Source organism: Aedes aegypti, chromosome 3 (assembly GCF_002204515.2).
Source record: "Aedes aegypti strain LVP_AGWG chromosome 3, AaegL5.0 Primary Assembly, whole genome shotgun sequence".
Taxonomy (NCBI): Eukaryota; Metazoa; Arthropoda; class Insecta; order Diptera; family Culicidae; genus Aedes; species Aedes aegypti.
In genome coordinates, this window is record NC_035109.1 from 313,248,242 (window position 1) to 313,269,260 (window position 21,019).

Here is a 21,019-nt window from a genome sequence, read left to right on the forward strand (position 1 = left end):
AATAATTTGAAATCTGGACTCAAACTGTTTTGTTTATGGAGCATGTGGGGGAGCAATCATCATTCATAGGCGTCAAGTTTTCAACAAGTTTTTAGCCATTTAAAACCAAAGTTTTTGAAACTTGTGCGAAACATGTGCAAACATTGCCATGATTAAACAAACCTCACTAGACATTCTGGCAATTTATGCGTAGTAGTTTTCATAAACATAATCATCTGACTCGTTGCCCAAGCAGTGCAAATGTCCATTTCCGTAGTAAAACGAAAATCTGTCTAGTGGCAGTAGGGAGACTTATCCTGTTTTCGACCTTTTCGATCCACTTCGTCATGGAGGATTTCTGCAACCTTGGAACGGAAAGATAATGATAGCTCGTTGAAGTAGTGCTCAGCCCTACCTATGCCTGTAATAATTCGACACAAATTATTGCAGACGGTTTGACGGCTTATCAAAATGCAAATAGCCCAAAAAGAACCACTGGAAATTCATTGAAGCAGTATGATCATCTTCCGCGAATCACGGCATCAGTTTAGATTACGCCTTTCAGAGGGGCGGTGAGTTGAACAGAGCGCGACAAAATGAAGGTAAATCCGGGATTTCTGAGAATCACTTTGTGGCAATTGAAATTTGATTGTTTCGTAGAACCTCACGGTTGGGGCACTGTTGATGGTCGTTTGTGCGGCCTTGGTCAATGGGAGTCACTATCATCCGTACGAGGAGATCGGTCAGCTGCTGGATGGAGATTTGCTAGTTAAGGGAGAAACGGGAGTATCCGGAGCGAACGGTGACGCCCGAGGTCAGCCAACCAAATGGACAGAGAGTACGATTCCGTATCAGTTCGATGGCAGTTTCAGTAAGTGAATTTACAAAAAATAATCATCTTTCGAGTTCAATTTTTCGCGAGGGAACATACCGCGTAAATTAAATCCGAGTTAATGCAAAATTCCGCGTAAAACATGTACTTCTTCATAAACTTGCATGGAGCCAAATCGTGTTAAAGTTCGGAGTTCCCAGGGATTAATTACTTCCACAAGTTCTGAGGAGTTTTTAAATGATTTGCAAGAGGTTCACAGGGGTTACTAATGACGAATTCCATGTCAAATCGGTCAGTCACATCACTCGACTATCTTCGATTTGCAGTAAATTTTGCATATGTTTTTATTCTGGTAGAATGAGTGTTTTCCATAGATAAATCGATCATTTTAACTCAAGAATAACTTTCAAAAATGGCCTATATTTTATTACATGCAATTTGTTTGAAAAATACTAACTCCGAAACTGTGGATTTTGAAGAAAAATGTTCTATGAAGAAGTGGTAGCACACTGAAAAAATATTTCATATTTTTCCATTAAAAATTCAAAAATAAAATTTAAAATTTATATTAATCAAAAATCCCAAATTTTCACAATCGAATCTTGATAGTTAACATATGTTGGTGACAAAGTTCCACGATAGAGAAATGTTTAATAAATTTTTTCCTAGAACAACTTTTGGTCGATTTTCAAAATTTTTGTTCTTTGTCAAAATAAATACGTTCTGATGATACGATTCTTCTTCTTCTTTCTTTCTGGCGTTACGTCCCAACTGGGACAAAGCCTGCTTCTCAGCTTAGTGTTCTTATGAGCACTTCCACAGTTATTAACTGAGAGCTTTCTTTACCAATTGACCATTTTTGCATTTGTAAATCGTGTGGCAGGTACGAAGATGCCCTGGGAAGTCGAGAAAATTTCCAACCCGAAAAGATCCTCGATCGATGGGATTCGAACCCACGACCCTCAGCTTGGTCTTGCTGAATAGCTGTGCGTTTATGATGATGATGATGATGATACGATACGAATATTAAAATCATTTTAAACCGTAATGGTTGTCTAGACAACTCTTCTAGAAGTAGAGTGATTCCAAGCAACAGCACCAAAATTTGGTAAATTTTTTAATTCATTTTTTTCTATTGAGCTGAAACTTTGCACAGTTTTCCAGTTCCATCTAAATCGTCATTTTCCGATATCAAATCTTCAAGTTGAGTCACGACTAACTTTTCAAAAGGGTGTATGTGAAAATGGTTCAAAAATATTCAAAAAGCTGCACAGCAAAAACGGTTCGTTCGATTGTTAGACAACTAAAGAAACAAAGTTAGACAACTAAATAAAGATTCAAAAAAAAATACACACAGTAAAAAAAAATTTTTTTTGCATTAAAAAACATAATTTTTGACACAAAAACTCAAATATCTCAAAACCCCGTAATTTTTTGAGGGAAAACGGTCCATTATATTAGCTATCTACCATAAAAATTTGGTGATGGTAAACCAATAAACAAAAAAGTTATGACATTTCAAACATGTCACAATTTTCACATTTAGTAGAAAAAAATTTTTTTTTTCGGTGTAAATTATTACGGGAACCGCAGTTTGTTGCTGATTTTATTGTTAAGGGCCTTGCGTGAATTAAACAAGTCGTTTTCATGTATTCATTAGTATTATGTATATTCTATGTATAAATATTATGTATATGTATAAATATTATATGTATATGTAGATATGTATAAATTAAAATGAATTAACAGATTACACGAAAATATTTTTTTTTTTTACCAGGATATTTTTTTTTAGAGTATGATCGATGAGTTTCTAAATGTTATATATAAACTTTAAAAGTTTTGGATTTGGGTATGCGTTATGAGATCATGAAAACATTTTATTAATACTTATTTATTTATTTATTGTTATTCAATTTTTTTACAATATCGAACACTTTTGCATCATTATCAGTACAGTTCGAGTATAGTTTTGCTTTAATTTTATTTTTTGACAATGGAATGAAACAGTGAAATTTTTGGGTTCCTTGGATCGTTTTCGCGTTATTATATTGCTCGCTGAGCTCTGATGCCGTTAATTCGTACTCTTCAGTAGTAGTAAAACAAAATGATAATTTTGTTAAATCTTCTTCTTTTCTGCGATTCGCCCAATCAAATAGTTCTTTTGCAGTTTTAATTGGATGCTCACGTTCTTTGGCTAAACTTGCTCTTGTGTCCATGCGCTTTATGGTTCCTCCAATAGCATCACAAGGACCTTTGCCATGTGACGTAGCAAAGAAATGCCATTCTGCATCAATTCCGTACTTTGATTTAAATTGACATAGGCTCGAAAAATTCTTACGGTTTTTGTACTGCGATGCTGCTCCATCAGACATGAAATATATCTTTCTGATTTCTTTATCCTTATCAACGCGTAAAAAGTTAATCATTTTGGCAATGAACAAATTTACAGATACTGAGTCGTGTCTAAAAATCTTCGGAAATTACAATAAAACTAAAATGTTCAATTTGCGTACTTCCATTGAAATAAATAACGAATGGATGAATTGTAGCTTGTTGTACGTTCCAGTGATGGGACTGCACTTCATCTTGCAATACAAAGCTATAGTTTTCAGAAAAATCACAAATGACTAAAAATTCACCAGCTTGTAATGTATTTTTCGTATTTTTTAAAAAGCGGGATTGCTCTGTTTTAATAAAGTCGTGAGGAATTAAACTTTCTAATTTCAAGCAAAAAAATGACACAAACTCATCTACAGGTTTTACAATAGTTTCTAGGTCACACCCATCCGTGGTCACCCATTGCTCAAATGATAACTGATCAATATAATTTTCTTCAAACTCAGCGAATAAAGTATTTTCCAATGATGAAGAATCTGGACAATCCGAACAAGATCGTAGATAGCAATTTGATGTTGTATTTTCACACAAAAGACTACCAGTTAACATTTTAATATCCTTTGATAAATTGATTCTTTTCAAAGTATGTAAGATTAGGTTAATATTTTCGTGTGTTGTGCACACACAAACATTATTTGTTCCTGAATTGGATAGAAGCTTGCATTGCCTTGGACGAAGGCTTGCAAATGAGGAAAAACCTACCTTAATATTTTCGTTAATTTCCTTGAAGCGTGTATACGCTTCTTTCAAAGTAGTCATCATTAATCGTTTTTGGATTGCTTGACGCTTTCCATCTTTTTTTTTACAGATACATAATCTTTTTGGCCAGGCATAGCTCTACTTACTTCATCGTCTTCAAAATATTGAATTATTTTTTCTTTTGTCTCATCTGTTAATGAAGTACTCGACCTAGCATTTTTGGTTGCAAGACAGTTATTTTTGAATTGTTTAACCTCTTTTGCTGTATTTCTATTGGTTTTGAACTCATCAATGGCGTCTTGAATAGACCACGAGCTTGGCAGCATCGACAAAATCAATAATTTTTCTTTCCTTGTCGTGGCTAGATTCGAGAACCTTTCCTTCATATTCATAATTACCTCATCGTAGTCTGTATTTTCCACATCCTCAGGTCCTAATTTGAAGAGGTTTCTTCGTACAGCTTCGTTGATTTCACGGTATTTTTTCTCGGGATAATTGACGTAACCCATCTTCGTCCATTTAATCGGAGTCACTTTTATTCCAGCTATCCCTTCGTTGAAGCGTTCGATGTTGACCTTCTGGATGCACTCATTTACTGATTGATTTGTTGAAACAGATGTCGCTGATGGTACCGTGGCAAGACTATCTGCACTTGGTACTTCTGGTAACTCCTCAGTTGTTGTCGGTGCATCTAGTAATTCCTCAGTTGTTGTTGTTTTCGAACTTCCTGCAACCTGATCCACCGATGATGTACAGATTGCCCGTTTGTCAACGTTTAAACGGCAGGACGTACAAATGCGTAAATTTGTATTCAATGTAGACATTGGAGCATAACCAGCCGCTTTCAGTTTATCTATGGTGCTTTCGGTGAGATTTCGTAGCTCTTTCGAACACTTTTTTTCTGCAAACGGCCTGCAACAGTTGAGAAAGCGACTACTCATGTTGCTCGTTAGATTTTAATAAACAAAATCACTTTTAAGTTTTTACTGACTAGTTTGGTTTCGTTTGCTTGACTGAAGAAAAATTTTACAATTAAATCTTTTATAACCATAGTGGTAGTATATTTTTAGCTTTTTCGTGAGTATGTTCATGGTATGTACCTATCATGTTTTTGATGTTGTTGAAGTTACTCGCTTTCTCCCAAATATGATTAACAAAGTCTATTCTCTACCAAGGCGGGTCTATACCCAGGTGTAATCAGATTTTAACTTTGTGGAGAAAACCAGCGCCGAGAAAACCGACCTGCTTTACGTATACTAGATCACCTGGGTATAGACCCGCCTTGTTCTCTACGAGGTAAACTTTTTGCAGGTAAACTAGTCGTATACCTGTATAGAAAACTTTTTTTGTAGCTTTTATCTTCAATATTAGATTTCTTATAGGTTTCTTTTATCAAAAGGTTTCAACACTATTGATGGAGTATCGCGAATAACTAATGAAAAAGGTCTATTTCATGATTATATATATATATATATATATATATATATATATATATATATATATATATATATATATATATATATATATATATATAATTTTTTTTTTTTTATCGAACTTGATTTAATATTTTTTTTATTAATAATTATGGTTCAGAACTATTTCAAGATTCTTATTGTATCATCAGAACGTAAGGCCTGTACTCGAAAAAAAATGCACCAGACAAAAGTGTTCGCTAAAATTTATTTTAAGTCGGGTTTTCTTGAATCCTCCAGGGAATGGACTAATAGGGTAACGGTCGTATTTTGGGCCCTTTAAGAAAGTGATTTTAGTTTTTTTTTTTCCTTATTAATTAATTTCACAGCGTAATCAAGTCAAAGAACATGCCAAAATGTAGAGAAAAACTTCCTCTACGAGATAAAAATGCCCATACGGTCATGTAGGATCCAAAAAACATGGAAAATAATTGAAATGTGAAGTCCTTTTTTTATTATTTTGAACACACCAATTCATTTTGAATCCTCAAAGTATATATTTTGAACATCCGGCATTTTTTATCGTTTAGCGACAAAGTCCACGATACTAGTTGTATAATATGCTTGCCCATAGCCTAATCAATCGATGGGCAATGGAAAACCGAAAAAATTTTACAACATTAATTCAGTTAGAAACTTGAAAAAAAAATTGTTTACATTTGAAAAATTTCTGACGGCTTCAATTTCTGTGTGTAACGTGTTGTAACGGTTGCATAGATGAACCGATTAAATTCATTTTCTATGCACAAACGATTGATGCAAGTGCGAAATAGTCCTATCTTTCCAAATGCATGAAAATTGAGTTGATCTTTAGATTTGAACTGTGAAATTTGCAGGAAAATGGTCCAGGGCCCGACCAACCAGTCTTCATAATTCTTTATAGATCTTTGACCAACGATGGCGATCGCTAACGGTTCAAAACGAATCTATATCGATCGCTATCGAAAATCACTGACTGGTTGACCGGGGGGGTCCAAAATATATTGGTTACCCTACATTTGGATTATGTTTTGGCATTATTACTTTATTCAATGTCCTTTCCTTCGCTAAAAGCCCGCACCTTTCCCTTAAGACCCCTCTTCATGATTGTACCCCGTTTGGCATAAAGTCGTTTGGCATAATGGTCGTTTGGCATAATGGCCGTTTGGCATAATGATTGACTTGGAATGAATATCGGCATTTTCGAACCACCTAGCTCATAGCCAAAAATTTTGGTAGGTTCTCAACAAGCGTGGTGTTTGTTCAGAGATTTTCCAAGCTGTGAATGTCAAAATTGTTGTGACATTAGAGAGCAAAACTAAATAATACTCGTGACACATCCCAAAACATAGTGTACATTGAGCTTGTTACTATATACATTTCTGAAAATAGTAAATTGGCAAAGAATTTTCGCAGTTATTAATAAAGGGAACGCTCAAAGATTTTTTTTTTTCTTTCTTTTTAAACGAGATTTTTAGCCCTGGGCTAGTTCATCTCGGGACCAACGGCTTTACTTCCCTTCCGAAGAAAGTCGTCACTGAATTTTTTTTAGTGACTATCTCGGGGATGGGATTCGATCCCAGGGGATGGGATTCGGCGTGAGAGGTGTATGTTCTGCTCAAAGAATATTTCGCCTGCAGATCAAGCTCTGTCCCAGTTTGGACGTTACACTTGATCAAAATTACTTGGTAAGAAAAGTGAAAATACATTTACAAAATATTTAAAGCTCTCATCCTAAAAAAAATCGCAAAAAAAATCTTCTCACAGCGTAACACAAATGAACAACACATTTTTTAAAAAAAATATTTGTGGCAAAACTTTTGAACGGATTAAAATTGAATTTGATTTTGGAAGTATCCATTAAAAACACCATATATTATCAAAAAAAGGGAGAATTTGTGGTTGAAATAATATTTTTTCCAGCATATATCTAAAGAAGATCATGTTTTTGCAAAAAGAAATAGTTGAATACTGGCAGGTTCTAAAGTAATTATCATTATAATAGCATGTCTTTCAAAAATTGATACAACAGCAAAATAGAGGAATGGTTTACATTTAAAATTTAAACGGCAAAATTTATGATTTAATCAATAGAGGATTAGGCGCCAAAAATTATTGCGGCATAATAAAACGAATAGACATCACAAATTGCGTTCAGAATCAAGGGATTGATTGTGCTACTTTTTCACAAATGTCGTTTCTTTGAATGTCGGTTCTCCGAATGATTCTTTTCCCTGAAAGCCATTTCCCCGAATGAACCGTTTGCCCGAAAAGTGGTGCAGTTTAAATAGGTGCTATAATAGTCTTCAGTGGTTGGATGGTGAACAAGAAAGAACGACAAGCAATCGAAAGAAGGAGGTATTCTGTCATTCTTGGCTATACACATGTTGGCAAAAATGCTGAGGACGGTAAAACTCGAAAGAACCGCCAATTAAATAAAGAAGGGTGCATATTAGATGGCCAGTTCGTTCACCACCCTGAAATTGATAATGTTACGGCAATTATGAGTGCCAAAAACATTTCGGGGAAACGGGATATACTGGGAACTTGCATTCGGGGAACTGGCGTTCGATGAAACGACATTCGGGGAACCTACATTCGGGGAAAAGTAGCACAACCCATATGCAATAATCGACATCATTTTTCGTTGATATCTTGAGCAGATCAATGTTATCGATTGCCGCCCTTTTGTCAGTTGGAAACAAAAAAATATCTCTAAAATATAGCTCCAAAGAACAGCCTATGTATAAAAGACGGTGAAATTTATTTAAATTTTAAATCAACAATTTTAATACCTATAATTACATTATATTTAGGTTTTTTACCTATAATTACATCATATTCAGAAAAAAACATATAATGTTTAAAAGAAGAGTAAATTTGTGCTAAATATATCAAAAACTTCAGTGCAAAAAACTATTCCAATACGAAAACTCAAAGAAGAATTAATATTTGGAAGACCGGTAAATTCGGGATAAATAATAAAATACCATTGACAATAACTTTCCTTATATGAGTCAGTTTGTTCAAGAACATATGGTTGTTGAATAAGGTGTCATTTTGTATCAATTGACTCCAAAACAAGCCTGATGTCATCAGAAAAATGCAATAGAAACGAATAGACGAATGTCATCTTTAAAAATACTTGATTTCAGACTAATTATGCAAAACAACTATTATGCCAAACGACCATTATGACGAAACCGCGATGGAATTCGACCTTTACGTCTTTTTGGCACTGAGATTAATGTGTCGGAGTCATTCTAGATTCCAAACTTTGATGGAAACCACACATTGATTTCAGAGTCATAGAAGCTTGCATGGCCTTCGGTCAATGCCAGCGAATCTTGGTTAAACCTGGGACTTTAAACCCAAGTATATCAAATGGATTTACACAACAGTTGTACGACCAATATTGGCATATGGATGTCTTGTGTGGTAGCAGAAGGGCGAAGTGAGAACAATCCAATCGAAATTGGGCCATCTCCAAAGAATGTGCTTGATGGCGATGTCTGGTGCGTTCTTTACGACTCCCACGACAGCGCTCGAGGCTCTTTACGACGTTGTGCCAACACACATACATCTTAAACAAGCTGCACTTTCTTGCTCTCATCCGGTGAATTGCTTGTCACTTTCCTTACAGTACATTTACCACACAATTCCCTTCACAGGAAGATTGAAGGCCTGGCTATTTGGAAAGAAGTATATCAAACAATATAGTATGTTACACTGATGGCTCCCTTCTTGAAGGTAGAGCTGGTGCAGGAGTAAATTCTCGTGAGCTAAGGCTGAATCAGTTTTACTCACTGAAACTGCACCGTTTTTCAGGCGGAAATATTTGCTCTTATGTGTGGAGTGCAATCAGCACTTCAGCAGAGCGTAAGGCGGCATCCACAAATTACGTAACGCTCTAGGGGGAGGGGGGGGAGTAGGCTCAAGCGTTACGGTCCATACAAAAATTTGAAATTTTTCATACAAAAAGCGTTACGGAGGGGGGGAGGGGGTCAAAAATTTCAAATTTTAGCGTTACGTAATAAATGGATGCCGCCTAATGGGTAAAGTCATATACTTCTGTTCAGATAGTTAGGTTGCTATAAAAGCTCTTCCTTCGGCCAACTCAAGATCGAAGCTTGTTATCGCATGTTGAATTCAAATTGGCTGAATTCAGTCAACTCTGTAAACCTTGTATGGGTACCTGGCCATTCTTCGAAGAAATGAATTGACTGATGAGCTAGCTCACGATGGAGCATCGCATGACTGCATTGGCCCTAAGGCAACTATTCCAATTTCGAAGTGCTGAGTGAAGCTTCAGGCAACTCAGCACAAGCAATAATGGAATAGTTTGGAGTCGTGTCGTCAAACAAAATTGTACATTACTGAGCCATCTCCAAGGGTGGCGAAGTATTTAACACATCTGTCAAAGCAGAATTGCAGTCTCTTGGTCAGAGCGTTGACAGGCCATTGCCGACTCAACTATCACATGGCAAATATTCAGCGTGCTGACTCATTTGTGTGTGATAGTTGTGACTCCGATTATGTAACTTCCTATCACCTGATATGTAACTGTCAAATTTTCGTGCAACTGCGATTCCGATTATTTGGTAAACAATGAATTATATTTTACCCGCCACTGTAGATATCGGTCAATGGGGTCCTTTAGCTTTGAGTCGCATGACCGCTAAAGCCATAAAACAATTAAAATAAAAACAATCACGGTCAATACCTTCTCCTATATATGAAAAATTTGACTAATTAGAAATGCAGTTCTAACTGGATCATGTGGTGACTGGCGGGAAGAGCACACATCATAGAGACAAACCATCTCTGACTGCGTGTTAATTCCCAATATCAGTCATCGATCGGTTGATTGCCGTCAGTATAAGAGCACATTGAAGCCTCCTGTATTTTGGCTGTGTTGGTAGCAAAGCTCAAAGCTTTGAGCCAACCCTTTTCCAGTAGAGAAGCTAGGCAAAATACAGGACGCTTCGATGCTTACTGACTTTAAAATGGCTTGCTCAACTTTCACCACCTAATTAAATTTCAATCTTGTCGCTCCCTTGCGACGCCTATCCACATATTCATTTCCATCATTTGCTTCTATAGACTCCCTTTAGTTTTGAGTCGCATGACCCCTAAAGCCATAAAACAATTAAAATAAAAACAATCACGGTCGATACCTTCTCCTTTAAAATTTAATTTTAAAAATAGGTTCTAAAACCTTGACACTTTAGATCATGTTTGAAATTCACTGAGTCGGTTAAAACGCCACAGGGGCTCATCTTTTTAGCTCTGGGGTTGTTCCTATTTGACATTTCGGAAGGTACACGGAAAACAAAATACACCCAAAAATTGACTTCAGAAAAAAAGTTTTTTTTGCCGTAAACCAAAACAAAATACACCCAAAAATTGTCTTCAGAAAAAAAGTGTTTTTGCCGTAAACCAACGAAAAGCATTAAAAAATTGTGTAAACATGTGTTTCTGGCCTAAACTCAACCGTTTGGTACTAAAATCAGGACAGGGCTTTAGGACCCTATTGGTCGAATAAGTGACCGCAACGGTGTAGGTACAGATACACGAGAGATATCCATGATGCTTATGATGTCCTCTTGCAGCACGAATTGGAATAAAGAGACTGAGTTTAATCTCGACCTCCAGCGGTATCGGTAACAATCGGAGGATCGTCGCGTTAATCAAATACAATCCATTTAAGGCGAAGTAGGCCGTCATTGAAATATGTACGCGTCGTTGATGATTGTTGCTAATTCATCTCACGATTTCGAATAAAAAAAATCAGTTGGTTTTGCAGTGACTCAGCTGAAAAAGTATCAGCATACTTTATGCATGTTAGCGCGTACAGTGATATTTTTTCAAGTCAATATAAACCAGCGGTTTTCATATCGTGCTCCGCGGAGCACTTGGTGCTCCGCGAAGCCTTGGCAGGTGCTCCGTGAAAGTTTCAAAAATTTGTACTAATGTCCCAACTTTTTCTTTTAAAATACGCTTTCAACTATACTAAACCCAGCAATACCTAACATTTTGAAGAGTACAAATTTAGAAAATTTTATAGATTACACAGCGTAACAAAAATTACATTTTTGCGTGTCTCAAGGATCAAATTATGTGTCTCTAGTAGATTTCGGGTTGCTGAATCTGATGCCATTCTCAGAAATGTTCCAGCACGTCACAATTTTTAGCTACAGGTCGCCAAAGTTGCATAAAACACTGGGTTTATTGATGTTTACATGAAATTTAAAGTACAATTTATCAAACTTTTTTGTAATCTAATTCACCAAGCATGTAAAATAGAACTTGAATTTTCATTTCAGACATAATTTGATTGAAATTGCACGATTAAATTTCGTTTAAACCGATTTTTTCAACATGCTTGCAGTCTCCATAAAAAATTCTTCGTTTCTTCTATAAGGCTAAATACAACAATTCTCAAAACCATCGAAAATCAACTTTTCCTCATCGAAACTATTATAAACTTTAATGATAAGCATTGATTTATACATAAAGTTTGAATTCTGTGGCAAAAGGGTCCTAAAATGTTCAACGAAATCTTGTTTTTATTTAATAACACGAGAGAGCAAGTTACTGAAACTACTATAGCCATTTTTCCCGCTCAAATAACGGCTATATCATATTTAAACTTTAATTTAAAATTTAGTTTCATAAATGAACCTTGACACTTTTGAGCTTGTTTGACGATCGCTTAGTCGACAAAAACACCACAGGGGTTGTAGTTTTGACACTGGGGTTGTTGCTGTCTGACATTTCGAAAGGGATACGGAAAACAAAATACAGCCAAAATTTGAGTTTAAGCCAAGGGGTGTAACAAAATCTAAAAAAACATTAAAAAAAGTTTTTTGGACTTAAACAAACAAAACACATTAAACAATTAAGTAAACTTTTGTTTTTAGCCTAAACTTAAGCGCTTGGCTCTAAAATTGAGACAGGGCTTTAAGGACTCTACTAAGCAAATAAATTGCCTTACAAGCTGGTAAACTTGCATGCAAGTTGGCTGAAATAGTCATTTTTGCATTTTAAACAGACAATATCTCAAAAACTAGACGTGCTATGATATTTCTGAAAACGGCAATGGATTCAGCAACCCTTAATTAAGTGAATAGCGGTATTTTGGGGTTGGAGACAAAAACGTGTTCCGCAGGCTTAGTTAATCGTTGGTTACGAGCATTTGACCTAATTTTCATCATAGACCACTGTTTTTTGCTCTCTAGATCTGTACACAGTTTTGATCTTCACTTATCGACGTTTTCGACGAGTTTTTACGAGTGTTCTACATATGGTGTTCGATCATTGTCGAACTTTCATGTAACGCGGTTGTTTTTACGAAAACGTTTAGCATTTGGGATAAGATTTTGCAATTGGAAGGTAAACATTCTGTCGGCGAACTTTTTGTATGGGACAGTTTTCGCTGAAAAATTGGATTTTCTTGAGTTTAGTATGGAAAACAATCCTGAAATCCCTGATAGAATATTTCGAAAATTTCAGGATGTGAATGTTTTATCGAGATACATAAATTATGTACTTGGAATTAACCCACTGAAACAGAGTTATAAATATTTAAAAAATATATATTTTGCTACAGAAACTCGCTCATTTTTTCGAATTTAAAAAAAAGAAAACTGCCGTTTCCCAGCCACGAATTTTTAAATATTTGACGATAAACTGAATAAAGTTCCATTGGGATGCATAATTGTCACAGTTTAAGCTAGAAATAAAAAAGCTTGCTCAATCAAATAAAACAAATTTTTAATTTAGAATCAAAAGTTTAAAAGGCGTCGTCCGCAAATTACGCGACACTGGTAGTAGGGAGAGGGTAGGCTAGTTCGTTATGACTCATACTTTTTTTTCTTCAAAAAGCGTTAAGGATGGAGGAGGGGGTTGCAAATTTTAGCGTTAAGTAATAACAAGACTCTGTCAAAAAATCAAAATTAATTGAAGATTGACCAACATACATTTTACTCATCGATTTGCGTGGAAATTAAAAAAATCGATTTAAGCGTGATTTCAAATGGAGTGTTGATGACAAACAGGTGCTCCGCGCATTAATTTTATTTCAAAAAGTGCTCCGCGAGCAAAAAAGGATGAAAACCCCTGATATAAACTATCAAAACTGAGTTTTTTCACTTTGAAATGCAAGCTGAAAAGTTAGTTTGTTAGTATATCTGCTTCTTGTTGATCGGTGGGAATGTATACTAACTGGATTCGTTCTGCTGTTACGGCTTCTCGAATAAAATGGAATTTTACGTCGATATGTTTCGCTCTCTTTGTTTCCTCTATCTTTGCCATTGCTATGGAGCCTTGATTGTCCTCAAAAATAGGAACAGGGTAAATCAGTTTCACTTCTGTTAGATCACCCATTAATCCGCTCAGCCATATGGATTCACTGACGCAGCTGCTCATGGCTATATACTCTGCTTCGGTTGATGACATCGCTACTGCTTGCTGTTTCTTCGAAGACCAAGCAACCGTGTTTCCAAACACCTTCATCAGGTATCCAAAAACACACTTTCGATCCTCTACATCATTGGCATAATCGGCATCCACGAATCCAGTCACAGGAACGTTATTTCGGCTGCAACGATAAACTAATTCCATATTTCGCGTCCCCTGAATATACCTGAGAACTCGTTTCGCTTCGTTCCAGTGCTCTTCGCTTGCTGCATCTTGAAATCTTGAGAGGTATCCGACAATGAAGCATAAATCAGGACGAGTGCCCATCATCAGATACATGAGACATCGAATTAATTCGCGGTAAGGGTGCTCACGTCGGCTATTACTTCGCTTCAGCTGCAGTTTGGTTTCAGCAGGCGTCTTGCAGGCCTTACAATTGCTCATTCCAAACCGGTGTAGTATCTTCTCGATTAATCCTTGTTGTGATAACTTCATGGTTCCTTGTTGGCGATCTCGATTGATCTTGATACCCAGAAAATCATGCAACTCGTTCATGTCAGCCATGTCGAATTCACGTTTGAAAAGTTTCTTGATTGCTAATACAGTTGATAGCTTCTTCGCTATGAGCAGCAAATCATCCACGTATACAACGATGCAGATTGTGCCGCTGTCTTGGTGTGTTACATACAGACAGTAATCGTAACGCGATCGAATGAATCCCTGCTCTTCCAGAAATTTGTTGAATCGTGTGTTCCAACATCTTGGAGATTGCTTCAATCCGTACAACGAACGCTTCAATAGAAAAACTTCTCCTGGTTGTGCTTTAACTCCATCTGGCATCTTCATATATATATATATTTCCTCTTCTAATTTTCCGTTGAGAAAAGCTGTCCGCACATCCATTTGGTAGATCTCCATTCCCCTAGTGTTTGCGACAGCTAAAACTGTACGGATCGTATACAGTTTAGCTACCGGGGCGTATGTTTCGTCGTAATCGATGTTTTTCCGCTGCACGCATCCCTTCGCCACTAATCTTGCTTTGTAGCGAATTGGTTTTTCTTCGGCGTCCGTCTTTAGGCTGAAAACCCATTTATTTGGAACAGGAACAACCGCTTAAAGCGCTGTACCACCACCCAGGTTTGATTTTTCGCCAGTGCTGCCAATTCCTCTCCTACTGCTTGGAGCCATTTTTCTCGTTCGGGATGATCAGTAATTTCGTCGAAAGTAGCAGGAACCTGAGGGGAACGGTCTACAGCAGAAAATGCTCCATATGAAGAAATAAAATCTTTGAACCAACCTGGTTTCCTGCACTCCCGACCACTGGTCCTTGGAGTACACACTCAGAGTGTGAGTGTTCGGTAAATAAATTTACCGAAACAGATCTGTAATTTTCAGAAACATCGAATTTTCGGTAATCGATTATTTTTTGACAGCTCACCAGAGATAAAATTACCTATCTCCGGTGATCTGTCGCTGAACTGTCAAAACAATTACAGAACCGTCTGTGAATCGACAGTATTACCGAGAACGGTAAAATGTTTAACTGAAGTTTCGGTAATCCATGCATTAGATTACCGAAATCAGTAATTCGTCTGAATGACAGCGTCAAGTTATATTTGGGTTTTTTTGTCGTTGCAATCAAATTGCTGGTGGACTGTATGTTGTGTCGATCTGTGCCGCAAGTTATCTCGATAGAAACTATGTTCTGGAGATTTTCTTAACGTGGGAATATATTAGAGGTGAGTAAAAAATAGTATACAAACGATTTATTTACGAACAGGCATAATTAATTACGACAGGTCACTGCTCTACCGCAATTTTCCCGCTGCCCTGCACGAGTCTCAGCTGCATTGAATAGCTAATGTATTATGGATTGATTTCTGCTGCTAGATCCTTCATGTCTGATTCTTGTGTTCCGATGCTACTTTGTTCATATGCATAGTATTATAAGATGAAATAAAAGTGAACCGTTGGTGAGAAACGTTGTATTTTTTTTCAAACAAGAAAGTGGTATTTCGGGGGGAGAAAACTAGCACCGTAACTACAGGTCTTCGGTAAACGTTTACCGAAGAGTCGGTTGTTTTGACAGATGAGCTTTAAAATGCAAATTACCGAATGGTCGGTAGTCGGCTCGTTTACCGAAACGATTACCGATCGTTCAGCTGTTGAGATTTCGGTAATGAGATTACCGAATTCGGTGATTTGATCTAAGTGTGTAGTCTCGTTCTGAGAGTTTCCCCTTACATGTTGTGGCGGGAGTGCCGATGCTTGTTCCTCCATCTCAATTGAATCGTCATCACATTCCTCGAATGTTGCGTCATCATTTCGAGCTGCAATGGGAGCCACAATTGGACGGGCCACCACTTCCTCGATTTCAGCTTATGCATATTGGGATGGACGTCAACAACTTCTTGCGTAGCTTCCCCCTCTTTCTCTTGTGTTTCCGGAATCATCAGAGAGATAACTTGAGGTGATGTGCTTCTTTTGACCTGTGACTGTTTGAACGGGAACTCTTCTTCATTAAAACGGACATCTCGGGCTACGAATTGTTTCCTCGTTGTTTGGTTCCAAAGTCGATATTCACACGGTGCATAACCAAGCATTACACACCGTTGGCCAGAAGGATCGAGCTTGCTTCGCTTCGGAATCCAAGAGAACGCCAGACATCCGAATGTACGTAAATGCTCCACTTTTGGCTTTTCACCATGCCACATTTCAGCAGGCGTTTTGTCCTTTAGGGCCTCTGTTGGACTTCGATTTGCAACATACACCGCATTCAGCACCGCCTCGCCCCATAGGTAGGGTAACGTATGTAACTTGGACATGCATATAATTTGGACAGGCTAGTCGTTCTATGCTTATTTCCAATGAGATGGTGAGGAATATAAGTACGGGAAAACATGTATTGCACTATTAATACACTATGCTACTTAATAATGGTGGCCATTTTCAAAACAATTGCAAATTGGCTTCAAAACTATCAAAATTGTAAATTGTATCAATAGAACATCTGTGAAACCTACGAATGCAAGAGGACGTGCATTTCAAGAACATACATTAAATGCAATAATAGAGCTCAGAATTGGCATTCATAAAAAGTTTAAAAGTGGCAATATGATAAAATATGTCTAAAATTTAAGCTAAGTTCATCTAAAATCTTAACATGAGTATATAAGGCATAAATCAGGTGATGTCCAAAATAGATTATGGTTTTTGTTCTGTTGATATAATTTGGCCATCTGATGAAATACACTGGAAAGTCGCATGCATGCATACTTGCAGGCGTTTTCTCGTAGATCTGATGATATTTGCTTGCATTAAATGAAATTATTGATTATCACTAATATACACATCCAATAAGCGAAAAAATTGCATAAGTCACATGTCAACTCTCAAAGTTTTATGAAACAATCGTAGTTTTAAGAAACTATTGTATGGATATTGAGATAACGCCCCTGTCCAAATTATATTCATATGAGGGTGTCCAAAATGTATATTTGGTGTCCGAAATGTATAACAGACAGGCCGCCAAAAAACGCTATTTTGGAAGCTAATTCTACAGTTTGTAAGCTAAGTTGTAAGAAACTCAAAGTACAATGAGACATTAAGCATATAAGTATCATTACGTAATAGAATATTAGTATCTAATGCAGTTGATCGATCGCCGTTTCTAGACATATCCTTCGTCTGTCCAAAATACATAATTTACCCTACTTTGGCGCTCCAGACTGTACCAGTAACGCACGCATCTTCTCAGTCACAGTTCGGTTGAACCGTTCGGCCACTCCATTGTGCTGCGGTGTATATCCAACTGTTGATTCGACTTGTGTCCCTTGTTGTTCATAATACTTCAGTTGCTGGTTGCTGAAGTACTCACGTCCCAAATCGCAGCGGATTTTTTCAATCTTGACTCCGAATTTGCTGTTGCCATGGCTTCAAACGCTTTGAAATACTCAAACAGATTGTCTTTGGTCTTCATCAGATATACCACACCAAAATGGGTGAAATCATCCACAAATGTGACGAAATACTGGAACCCATCGTGCGTGGCTGGAGTTATTTTTCCGCAAACATCTGTGTGGACTCTCTCTAACGGCCTCGTTGTTACTGGTCTGGATCCATTGAAAGGTAAACGGACCAATTTGCTTTCCGCACAGGTTTCGCAAAACTTCTCAACACCTCCCTTAACAATTGTCATTCCGTGGACCATTTTGAACTGCTGCAGCTTTTTCACGTTTGGATACCTCAAGTGTGCATACCGCCGGTGCCATTATTCCATTTCACCAGTTTCTTGCTGTGCTTGACCAGTCACCAAAGCCGAATCGGGTTCCACATCCATCGTTAAGTAGAATAGGTTTCCACGCATCTTAGCATCTCCAATAACTTCTCCGAATTTGCTCAGAATGGCTCGATCAGGTAAAAAACTCACCTGAACGCCAACCTTCAACAGTGCCGCAACCGATAGCAAATTGAATTGGAGATTGGGTACGTACTGCACCCTGCCGATTTTTAACATTAGTATACCATTGTCGGTCATCACCTTTCCTCTTACGGTTCCTGCCTTCGTTGCTTCCATGCAAGCCGGATTTTTTCAAGTCGTCGGGACAAACCAAAGCAACTTCACGGTCTATCAGAAAATCCACTGCTTGAGCTCGAACACGATTATTGCCATTGGGACACGCCGCACGCTTGTGCCCAAATTCACCGCAGCCAAAGCACTTTCCAGCGAACTTCTGACGTCCACCAGACACCTTCGTGGTCTTCGTCGCCAGGACCATTCCTTCCGATCCATTGATTGCAGCGAAATCTCGTCCTGCTCGTTTTCTTTCTTCCGCCAGTAAGCGAGCCTTCATGACGTCCAGCTTGATTGCCGTTGTTACAACATCGTAGGAGGCCGGCAACGAAATGAAAAGTTGACTCACTTGATCAAGTTCGGTCACTGTTGCACCAGCATCCTTCAGCTGCCGTACGAGCTCATCGAATCGTCGAAAGTGGTCCGTCAGCGCCGTTCCATCCTCTATCCGAAGTAAGGCCAGGGATCGACGAATGTACGTTTGTGACGCAAATCCCTTTTTCGATAACGTATTGGCCAACGACTCCCACATGGCCTTTGCCGTCTGCTTATCCCGGACGTATTCCAGATGACTGTCCGCGAGAAAACCAATAACGCCTTCGCCTTATCATCCCGGTCCATGAACGCCTTTTCCACAGCTTCGGTTTCCGTATCCTCTGGTGGATTTTTCGTCAAAACCTCCCTTACACCTTGAGCTGCCAGCTGGGTTTCGACACGGAACTTCCATGTATTGAATCCTTCTCCTGCAAACTGGACGATACCAGCCTTTTTCGCACTGGTGGCCATCTTGCTTGGAAAAGCGGGCTTCACTGTTTCGAAAACTCTTGAATTCTCCTGGTATGAAAAAAGTTTGTGCCGTTTTGTGATTCTTCAGGACTTTTCAATTCGGTTGCTTCAATTTTTTCCAGTGGGCGAGACTGGGCCCATAACCTATTGAAAGCTTGATCTTGTTTGAAGGTTTATTGAAGAATGAAAAAAATATGACGATTACAGCTATTTATATCATATGACAGTTGGCAACTGTTGCTTTGATTAGCAACTGCTACTATGATCTACAGGTAGTGATGTACTAAACTAGTTATCCATTTCCAAGAGCATGACAATATTTTTCCGATAAAAAAAACCTGACTATATTGCTAATGGTTCAAATTTACCCACAGCTGAAAATCAAAAGGCCATCGTATTGGAGGCCATGCAAGTGATTCAGGATGCCAGCTGCGTTAGGTTCACCCCGAAGCAAGATCAGCACAAGAACTACGTTTCAATTACGACGGACCAGTCCGGCTGCTGGGCGTCCCTGGGAATGCAAGGGGGCCAGCAACTGATGAACTTGGATCCCCGCGGCTGCATACACAAGGGGGCAGTGTTGCACCAGTTGATGCATCTGCTTGGGTTCATCCATCCCGATAGCCGTCCGGATCGGGACCTGTACGTGAAAATTCAGCTGGGAAATGTGCTCAACCACGAGAGGCCAAATTTCGAAAAAGTCCCAAGTGGATCGTTCGATGACTTTGGATTGACGTACGATTACGAAAGCATTTTGCACCGAAGCGGAATGGCGTTCAGCTCTACGGGAGGAGACACGATCGTTCCTTTGGTCAGTATAAGTGGGAAACTGGGTGAAACTCATTTCTATTTATATCACTAATTTTGTTTCATTACAGCATGACGATATTGAACTTGGACAACGCGAAGCTTTGAGTGTTAAAGATATTCGCAAGCTTAACAAAATGTATTGTCTGGATTAGATCATCAACCAGCAACTGGAATTAGTGGATGAAATATCAAAAATATCTTATACATATTTTGTTTTGTTCTGTAGTGCTAGTTTTGCTCTGTAACACAATGGCTTCCTTCCTCGTAATAAATCAATGTTTGCAAGCATAACGTGTTTCTTTACAGTTGATTTATGCTCTCTAGGGCAAATTATCCATCACACTAGCGTGGAATAAGATTCAAACGCAAGGGGAGATTAAAGTCCTTCCAGTCAATTCAAGCCAATCCCAATGCCATTTTAAGCCATTGCGGTGAAACGTCCATGAGTCAATGCTCCATGACTCGATATCGACTCATGGAACCATTCTGAAAACAAAATTTCATAGTAACTTTGGTAGTACCTTCAAACAGCTTTCCATATCATTCGTGTTCCATGACTTGATATTTCCATGAGTCGACGGTCCCTTCAGATATCGACTCATGAAAGGTTTTTTAATAGCCAATAAAGTCAATTCGAAGCCATTTTAAGACATTCAAAGACGTTTAAGGCCATTCAAAGCAGCTTTTAAATTATTTAAAATCATTTGAATTCATTCAAAAACATTTCAAATTATGATAGGATTATTAGGACATTTTGAGCTCTTTAGATCAATTTTGTACCATTGAAGGCCATTAAAACTATTTCAATCTATTGAAGGCCATTCTTCTTTATAAGGCCGTCATTCTTTTTGGCAACAGTGTGAATTTTCAGCTTGCATTTCAAAGTTATAAAACTCAGTCTTGATAGTTTATATTGACTTGAAAAAGTATCACGGTACGCGCTAACATGCATAAAGTATGCTGACACTTTGTCAGTGCAAAACTAACTGATTTTATTGATTCGAAATCGTGAGATGAAATAGCAACAATCATCAACGACGCGTACAAATTTCAATGACGGCCTACTTC

The 21,019-nt window shown here is 37.9% G+C and overlaps 1 protein-coding gene and 1 long non-coding RNA gene across 2 annotated transcripts; both read left to right on the forward strand.

Moving 5' to 3' along the window:
* The first annotated feature begins 497 nt into the window (after positions 1–497).
* LOC5574952 (zinc metalloproteinase nas-14) lies at positions 498–20,242 on the forward strand. The gene is made up of 4 exons (XM_001655370.2): positions 498–581; positions 640–850; positions 19,516–19,952; positions 20,020–20,242. Exons 1-4 carry the CDS (start codon positions 576–578, stop codon positions 20,101–20,103), a joined length of 738 nt encoding a protein of 245 aa, XP_001655420.2. The 5' UTR covers positions 498–575; the 3' UTR covers positions 20,104–20,242.
* Positions 15,108–16,000, forward strand: LOC110678832. Its single transcript, XR_002501974.1, has 2 exons — positions 15,108–15,521; positions 15,582–16,000. It is a non-coding gene; the product is annotated as an uncharacterized LOC110678832 (long non-coding RNA).
* Positions 20,243–21,019: the final 777 nt, after the last annotated feature.